At 49.8% G+C, this 8,894-nt stretch overlaps 1 protein-coding gene across 1 annotated transcript; it reads right to left on the bottom strand.

Moving 5' to 3' along the window:
* Positions 1-4,270: 4,270 nt before the first annotated feature.
* LOC118845359 (receptor-transporting protein 1-like) lies at positions 4,271-8,600 on the bottom strand. Its single transcript, XM_036753259.1, has 2 exons — positions 8,326-8,600; positions 4,271-4,787 (listed from the first exon to the last, which is right to left on the bottom strand). The coding sequence occupies exons 1-2, from the start codon at positions 8,598-8,600 to the stop codon at positions 4,271-4,273; spliced, it is 792 nt and encodes a 263-aa protein (XP_036609154.1).
* Positions 8,601-8,894: the final 294 nt, after the last annotated feature.

Here is an 8,894-nt window from a genome sequence, read left to right as displayed (position 1 = left end):
AACACTCCAACCATCATCCCAAGCTGTCTCAAATAAATAAAAATTCAGATTTCTATTTGATGATAGGTCAGACCTAACAAGATGAAGCATAATAACAATAAATAAAACTCCATTTGAGTTCAAAAAATCAATTGAACCAGTCCCAAATATGGGAGGCCTGGCCAGGCACCAAAACTGAGTGCTTAGTGGATGACAAGCTTGATATGTATCAAACAGCATAGTGTGGCAACAAAAAAATCCAATGTATCTCAATTTTAATAAATTGCAATAACATTAATAATAGGATAGCAGTAGTAGTAAACAGCTAACATTTATATAGCACTTCAGGTTTTGCCAAAGAGACCGTGGAGTGAAGTGGAAAGCAGTCCATCTGTCCCAATCCCTGGTCAGACCTCCTTGGGGGTGCCGTGTTTCATTGGGGCTGCCATGCTTTAGGCAGCACAATGACCAACACCAATGTCAATGGTGAAGGGTCTTGGGACCATGAGAATCGGATGTAGGAAGTGGAGTTGCTCAGTCTGGAGAAGCTAAAGCTTAACCTGGCATCACAACATCTTCCAGTCTAGGAAAGGCTGCCCTGGGAGAGGATGAGCCTTGTGCTACCCAAGCCCAGAGAGCAGAACCAGGAGAAGTTGGAGGGAGGACAGCAGTGAAGCAAGCTAGATTTACAACTCAGCTCCACTGGTTTACTTAGTCAGACTCTGTTCCAAGACTGCCATCTGCAGGCCCTTTCTAAAAAATTTTTTAATTAAACAAAAACTGTGAAACATTTTAATGTGGGACAGATCCCAAAAAATTCAGAACCATCAGAACCAGGGCAGAATCTGAATCATAGACTTTAAAGAAGCGCATCTTCATTTCTACTGAGTCTGTCCAGGCATACAAAGCAAATGGAATGACTTCAAGGTCCTTCAGGGACTTGCTTTAATGAACAGATAATTTCTAACTCATTTGTCAGGAAGCTGCTGAAGTGCTCCATGTTCAGCATTCCCCCTGTAATCTTAGCTGGGTTCCTAACTTGCTTTACCAAAGCCAAGGGGCTCCTCTCCACCCTTGTAGGTTTAGATCATTGCCCTTTCTATGCTCATGAGCAAAGCTGGGACTGGCCTCCATTGGTGGCCAGGGAAGGTCACTGCTAATTTGAGATGCTGTCTCCAAGGCTCCCCCACCCCAAGATGGCCTCCTTCTCTAACTAGCCAGTAAGGCTTCTTACTCCTGCCTTTCACAGGCCATTCTATGTGGCCAAGGAGGCCAAGGAGGAGAGCTGTCCAGCACTTGGGAAAATTCACCTACTTTGGTCAAGGGAATCTAAAGCCCAGTTATGAGGTATCAGGGAGAGAGTGGGGAACAGCAGCTTGATTAGCACCCCCTGACTTTGTGGGAAGAACAGCAGCCTAGCCACAGAAAGCCCCTGCAGAGTCAGCCACATCTCTGGAGCAGAGAAACAGAAGGCTCTGGTGAAGTAAGCCCGGGGCTAGAGGAGAGGTGGTAAGGTTTACCCAGAGCCCTGAGGCTGGGATTTCTCTTCCTCAAATTTATTTTCAATAAAAACAATCAACTTTCTCTTCTTCTCTTCTCCTCCACATTGAAGAACAAAAACAAAAACCAAACCCTTTGTAACAAATTTACATAATCAAGCTTTCCTCTCTATTACCCACCTCACTCCTGCTAGACCCTGCCCCTAGGCAGGTCACCCCCCAACCTCCCCTCAGGCAGATCCATAATCATTTATTTTCTGATCTCAGTGTTTCCACTTACAGCTCAGGAGATCATGCGCAGCTCCCTTCCCCCTCTCTGGGCCTCAGTTTATTCACCTGTAAAATGGGGGGTAGGGACCTATCTCTAACGTTCTGTCAAGCCTGAGGTCCAGGGCACAGCTAGAAGCTCAGGAGGAGGGACACAGGAGAGGAAAAAGGGTGGATCAGGAAGGTTCTCAAGGATGTAGGGTACAGGGTAGAGAGTGTCAACAGTGACCACTGGGGGTAAAAAATATTGATTTATATCCAGGATTCTGTCTTTGCAGCTTTTAGCCAAGGCAAAGAAGAAAGCACCTAACTGGCCAAGCACATGCATATTGAAGGTAGAGACAAACATTTCAGTGCCTTTCATGCTCTGCCCAAGTCTCCAAAGAACATCTTAGACCCTCTGCCACTAAAGCATGAGACTCAAGCCCTGGTCATGGACCATCTAGGAGCCCAGCCAAGGTGCAGAAGATGACCAGACACTGGAGTTGCTAAAGGGTTTGGCCTGGTAGCGTGGTATTAGCCAATGGGAATTTCTATGAGAACCATAGGAGGATGCCATTGGCCCCAACCTGGGCTCCACTGGGCACCAAGGGAGAGGTTTAATTCACCAGGATTAATTCAGAGGACTTCTCAGCTCCCAGTCACTCCCAAGGTGAGGGCAATTTCTACCTCTCTATGGCTCCATCCAGTGACTTGCATAAGTTATCCCAACTCCTCACCTTGACCTCTCTGACCTCATGACCCAGAATCATTCGATCACAAGACTTAGCAGCAACATAGACACCACCCAACCCACTAGTTTTAAAGATAGGAAAAGTAAATCAGAGAGGTTAAGCAGGTTACCCAGGGTCACACAACTAGCAAATGCTAGAGTCAAGATCTGCAGTCAAGCAGATATGTGAGGGAAGGAAGGAACAAACGAACAAACAGACGAACAAATGAAGGAATGAAGGAAGGAACGAAGGAAGGAAGGAAGGAATGAAGGAAGAAAGGAAGGAAGGAAGAGCAACAGAAGGAGGGAGCCCAGAAGTACTTCTCTGGAGCTAGGATAGAGGTTGGAAGCTGGGTGGAGCCAGAGAGGAGATGACCAGTGCCAGAGGATGCCAGTCAGCAGAGGCAGATAGGATCCATTATGAAATTCCCCCAAGAAAGTAGGAATGTTAGAACTATCATAGTGATCTCTCAGAGGTCAACATGGCCTCCGCTAAATTAAAGGAGAAAGAAGGCAGGAGGAAGAAGATCCACAGCAGGAATGCTGCAGGGGCAAATGCAACAAATACAGGGGGGAGCAGGGAGTCTAAATCCTGGGTTGTTCCAGTTTACATGGAATGTGAAGTTAACTCACTTAGCCCCCTGCCTATACACACACACACACACACACACACACACACACACACACACGCACACATGCACCCCTGATCACCCCCAAGATGAAAAAATAGGCAAAGACACCATCCCAAGAGGTAGGGGCCATTAGCATGTGGTGGAAGGGAATCTGGGGCCTCCACACAAGCTATGGGCTAAGGGATTGCCTCCTTAGCCTGGGACTAATCCATCCTCCCACTCAAGGTCAGAAAATCCCCAAGTCTCCACACTGAAATGGGCTTCATCCCCATGTGAAAGACGTTGGTTTCTATAGCTTTTCTCTACCCCTCACCATCATCCCCTCCAGTCCCCCACCTCAGTCAGTCAACCAGAATTTATTAAGCACCTACTATGTGCCAGGCGCTGTGCTAAGTTGAGGTGAAGTCTCTTGAGCAGTGATTCCTAGCTACCCAGAGGTGGTTTAAGGAACAGCACCCAGGAGGCCTGTCTCCTCTGCTCTGGAGTCCTGCTGCTCCTCAGCCTTGGGTTTCTTCCCAGACCTCCCAAGGACCCAGTGAGCTCTAGAAGTTTGGGTCTCTATTATCTGCTATTAATGTCCTCTCCTTCCTCCTTCCTTCATCCAGAGGTGACAGGCCAGAGACACAGAACAGCTCAGGCTGAGAGTCCCTAGGTAGGAAGGTCCTTAGGCATCCTCCTTAAGGCAGGGTACGGTGGGTGAGGAGCTGCATTTTTAATATTTGTCCCTGACTCTTCTGAGCCAAGACAACCCCCAGGAGTCAACACCAGCCTCAGAAACTGAACCCTAGGACTGCGAGGAGAGGGGGAGGGAAGACTGAGGGCCTGGTCCCAAATATCCTTATTTGTGGGACAGAGGGAGTCTCTCTCTTATGTTGGATAGGAATGGAAACAGCTGTGTTTCCTCATCTACCCTCTCTGAGGGTAACCATTGGTATCTATCATTTAGTGGAAGGTCACAGAAATGGGACAAAGCCAATGGTAGGGGAATTTAGGTGGGGTTTTAGAGGAAATAAAGATGGGATGTGGAATGGGGCCAGAGGAAGAAGAGTCTCTGTCCCCAGGATTTCTCTAGGACACCCCAAGACAACCAAGACTGGAATGTACAAAGCCAAGACAGTCTGGGCCAGCCGACCCAATCCCTGCCCTCCCCGGGCACGTGGCTTTGCCCACCACTAGGCCCGTTAGGCAGAGCTGCGGAAGGAGAATTGCAGGTAGATGATGAGCAGCAGGACCGTGGCCCAGAAGAGGCACCAGGGGATGGAGCAGAAGTTGCAGCCCTGGCCCCCCTCGGAAGCCTTGTTGGGGCTGGCCGGCCGGGAGAAGGTATAGGTTGTGGCCTCCTCCTCCAGCATCTTCTCGCTCGGCTTCCAGTGGTTGATGCCCGCCAGGCAGGCCTCGCAGGATTCCCCGCGGTGGCGCCGGTTGTCCTGGCGGGTAGCCACGTGGATTCGGTACTGGCCGCCGTGCTCGCCGTAGCACTGCTCCCGGAGGCTGATGATGAGATTGTCCACCAGGCCCTCGATGTTTTCCTCCAGCATGCTGGACTCGTCCAGCCGGGCGGTGCCACACTCGTAGCAGTGCTGCTTAAAGACCCGCATCCGCACGCAGCCCATCCTCTGGGTCGGGTCCAGGAACATGTGGAAGAGAATGACCACGTGCGAAGACTGCCAAGAGTGCCAACACCAGGAGCAGTGGAACCTGGGAGGGAGGGGCGAGGGAGGGGAGGGGGGAGGGGATGGAGCAGGCTGAGTCTCCTGGCAACCACAGCCCCCACCTGGGGGACCGCGGAGCTAGGAGGGTTTATTGCGCCTCCTTGGCTCATTAGCAGCCCTCCGCTTCCCTGCCCCATCCCTCAGGGCGCTCGTCCTGGGAGATTCTTCCTCCAGGGTAGGCTGCTCGGGGCGCATAGCTTACCAAGGCCCTATTTCCTGCAGTCTCAAGTCCAAGCTCATTGGCCTGGCATTTAAAGCCCCCATAATAACATCCCAATTTACCCATTTAGTCTAACCCCAGCGGCCCCCATGCCAACTTTCCGTTTCATCCAGGCCGGTCCTCTCAAAATAGTGCGTGCCTTCTTGTCTCAGCATGGAACAGTACTGCTTAATGAGTGTGGCTTTGGAGCCAGAAGACCTGGGAGTCAAAAAATTAGAGACCTCCAAAAAGTGGTCCCTTTCCCTCCCTCCCACAACCACATCGAACTGCGCTGTCTGAAGACCCTGCCTCCCTCTGTGATCAGTGCCTCAGTGCCTCATCTGTAAAATGAGGTGGCTGACCTAGATAGTGCCCAATGACCCTTCCAATCATGGTTGGTCTTAGACCTTTGTTCATGACCCTCGTGATAATGATCACATTGATAAAAACAATGATACTAGCTAACATTTACAGGATGCTCCAAAGCGTTCAGCGCACTCTGTGTAGGCAGCTAGGTAGTGCAGTGGATTGAGCACTGGGCCTGGAGTCAGGAAGGCCTGAGTTCAAATCCTTCTTCAGATATTTAATAGCTGTGTGGCCCTGGCCAAGTCACGCTTAATGTCTGTTTGTCTCAGTTTCCTCATCTGTAAAATGAGGTTACAATGGCTCCTACCTCCCGGGGCTGTCGTGAGGATAAATATTTGTAAAGTTCCAGGCAAACCTTAAAATGCTACATCAACACTAACCATCTCGTTTGTTCCTCGCAGCAACCCCATGTAGGTGCTATTATAAATGCCCATTCTATAGATAGAGAAACTGAGACTGAAGGAGGTTAAGTGATTCATCCAGGGTCACAGGGTTAATGTTTCTGAGACAGAATTTGAACCCATGTCCAAGTTCAGAGCTCTAAGACTTTAACCTATCTTTCCAATGCCCTTTGCTTTCCTCCCTACCCACCCTACAAGGTCCAGCCCAAGACCTCTCCTCCTCCAGATAGCCTTACAGGTGAAGTGAACGCCCATGACCTTCATTGCCTGGGCTGCCCATCTGCAACTATCCCAGATGGCCTCGTATCATACAGCCAGGTCTGCTTTTCTGTCTAGGTCCTCATTCCCCCTCCTAGACTTGAAGCCCTCTGAGGTCAGGGCCATGGCTTTGCACTCTCCTTAGACTAGTAGAGTGTCATGCACACAATAAGTGCTCAGGACAGACTTGTTCATAAGACCTTAGACATATGGTGGGCATTGGAAGACACCTGTGAGGTTATCTGGTCCAATCCATTCATTTTACAAAGGAGAAACTGAGATCCATAAAGGTTACATGACTTTCCCAGGGTTACACAGAGATGGGATTTGAACCCAGGGTCTCCGACTCCACACAGACACCTGCATTTCCCACTGCCCCTGTCATCAGGACCCTTCCCTGTCTAGCTTCATCTTTCAATCTAGTCCATAGGTAAGGTAAAGCTCTGGAAGCCAGTAAGCACATGAGGAGGAGGCTGCCACAGGAGAGCAGACCTTCCCCCCATAGCCTCCCCTGTCCCAACCCCTCCACTAACTTAGAGCCAAGGCCCCTTGAGCTCTTCTGGGTTAACGCCAAGGTCTTTGGGCAGAAGCTTCAGAGTGTGTTTGGTCTTGAAAGGGGAGTGGGAAAGGAAGTGAGACCAGAAGGGAACACCCTGGCTCTGTTACAAAAGAGGGACACTGTTCCATCAGAGCAAATGCTCTCACAGCTACCTAGGACACTCACTTGTGCATTATAAGTCCTTCTCCCCTAATGGACCTTGCAGGGTGGGCTTAGGGGGAGCTGTTGTATCAAAAGAACATGTATTAAGTGTTTAAAATGAGCAAGTCTTCTCAGCAATATAAGGTGCAAAGACAACTCCAAAGGACTCATGATGGAGAATGCTATCTACATCCAGAGAAAGAACTATGGAGTCTGAATGCAGACTGAGGCACACTGTTTGCTCTCCTTTTTTACCCTCATTTTTTTCTCTTTTGTTTTTGTTTGTGTTTTTTTTTGTTTTGTTGCTCCATTCTCATGATTCATTCCATTGGTCATAATTCTTCTTTACAACTTGACTATTGTGTAAATTAGTTCAATGCAAAGGTATATGTAGAAGATATACCGGATTCCATGCTGTCTTGGGGAGGGGAGGGGGAGAGAAGGAAGAAAATCTGGCACTCAAAATTATGTGGAACTGAGTGTTGTAAACAAAAAATAAAAAATCTTAATTGTAAAAAAAGAAGTCAGGAAAAAATAAAGTAAAGTGAGCAAGTCAACCCCGCCTCCTCCCTTTAGGAGTGAGACCTAGAAAAGTCCCCCTGTTTAGTCACTGTCTCTTCAGAGATGGTGCTACTAGAACCCTCTCATGAAGAAGCTCTCCCCTACCCCCACCCAAGGGACTTGAGTGCCTGTTATCCTGAGTTAGCCCTTCTCATCCACCCTTTCCAGGGACACCATAACAGCAGGAAGACTGGGATAGTGAGTGTGCACACCACAGCATCATAAAGGTTAACCAACACCTGTAGACTCCTGGTGGAGGAGGGGGGGTCTCCTCCTCCGTCTGCACCCAAAGACCACCTCATTTCACCAGTCCTGTCCTGTAGCTGGCCCAGCCCACTGTCTAGAATGTCACCCTTCACTAGCTAGTTCTGTGTTCCCTGGAAAGAAGAAATCACAGGCTCACAAATTTTGAGCTGCAAGGGACCTTAGAGAGGTTGTAGTCCAATCCCCTGCATCTTACAGAAGAGGAGACTGAGGTCCAGAGAGGTCAGAGGATGCTAGAAGGGACTTCAGAGACTATTGTCTCCAATCTCTTCATTGTATAGATGAGGAAACTGAGGCTCCAAGGAGATAAGTGAGAAAGGGGTGGAGAGTAGAAGAGTAAGTCAAAGGTGAACCAGCCAAGGTGAGAGTCGAACCTATGTCCTGTGACTTCTCTATTATACTATGAGGACTCAAGCTTCCAGCCTCCCCCCACAGCCTGCTCCCACTGAAATTCCAGATCCTTGTTCTGTTCTCAGGTTCCTGTTCTCTAGTTCCCAAATCCCTCCAATCCTCTCCCATCACATAGTCTGAAGACAACAGGTTTTAGCCTATCTCTCCTCTGATACTCAAGACTCTTGGACACCCTCCTTGTGCTCACTGGCTTCAGTGTACTGGCCTCCCTCTTAGCCGTGACCTTTCCAGTCTACCAATGCCCTTTCTCAGCTCCAACTCCCACTATGAAAAGAGGGGAAGAGCAGAGGTGATTTTGCTAGCCCAAGTTACTGGCATGGGGGTGTGCCAGGCCTCCCTCCCTCCTGAACCTGGCATGGCTCACCTTCCCGAGGCATGCTGCTCCAGGTACTGCTTCCAGCCCGGGGCCAGAACATTGTGCTGCAGGTTAGGGTCCATGATGAGATCCCAGCTGTCGGCGGGCTTCGCCTCCTCCATCTTCTCATAGAAGATTTTCTTCCATTCAGCGGTAGTCAGGCTCTTGCACATGTCCCCTTTGGATGAGGTGGTGGGCTCAGCCCTCCGCCAGAGAGAGAACACAGTGAACGAGGGCAAGTGGATGGCAGGACAGCGGAGTTTCCACGGTCTGAACTTCCTCATCTACAGGACCTGGAAGGAAAAGCTCCAGCGATCTCTCTCCTTTGTCCTCCTAGGCACCAGTCACCAAGGCAACCAGGCTGGGAGCCAAGCACCCCAGGCTCAGAGAAAAGCCAAATCTAGGGGGAGTTTGAGTGAGACCCAGGCGGGGGTGGAGACTGAGAAGCAGGGTCTGGGAGGCAGAGATGAAAGGGCTCCACCTGCAGGAACACCTGCACCCCACAGAACAGTGGTGATGGAAGGACCTTGGAGAGCACCACTGGATGCTAGACTCAGCCGGAAAGACTCTCAGAGGCC

Source organism: Trichosurus vulpecula, chromosome 4 (genome assembly GCF_011100635.1).
Source record: "Trichosurus vulpecula isolate mTriVul1 chromosome 4, mTriVul1.pri, whole genome shotgun sequence".
NCBI lineage: Eukaryota > Metazoa > Chordata > Mammalia > Diprotodontia > Phalangeridae > Trichosurus > Trichosurus vulpecula.
This window is presented reverse-complemented; position numbering and strand designations above follow the sequence as displayed.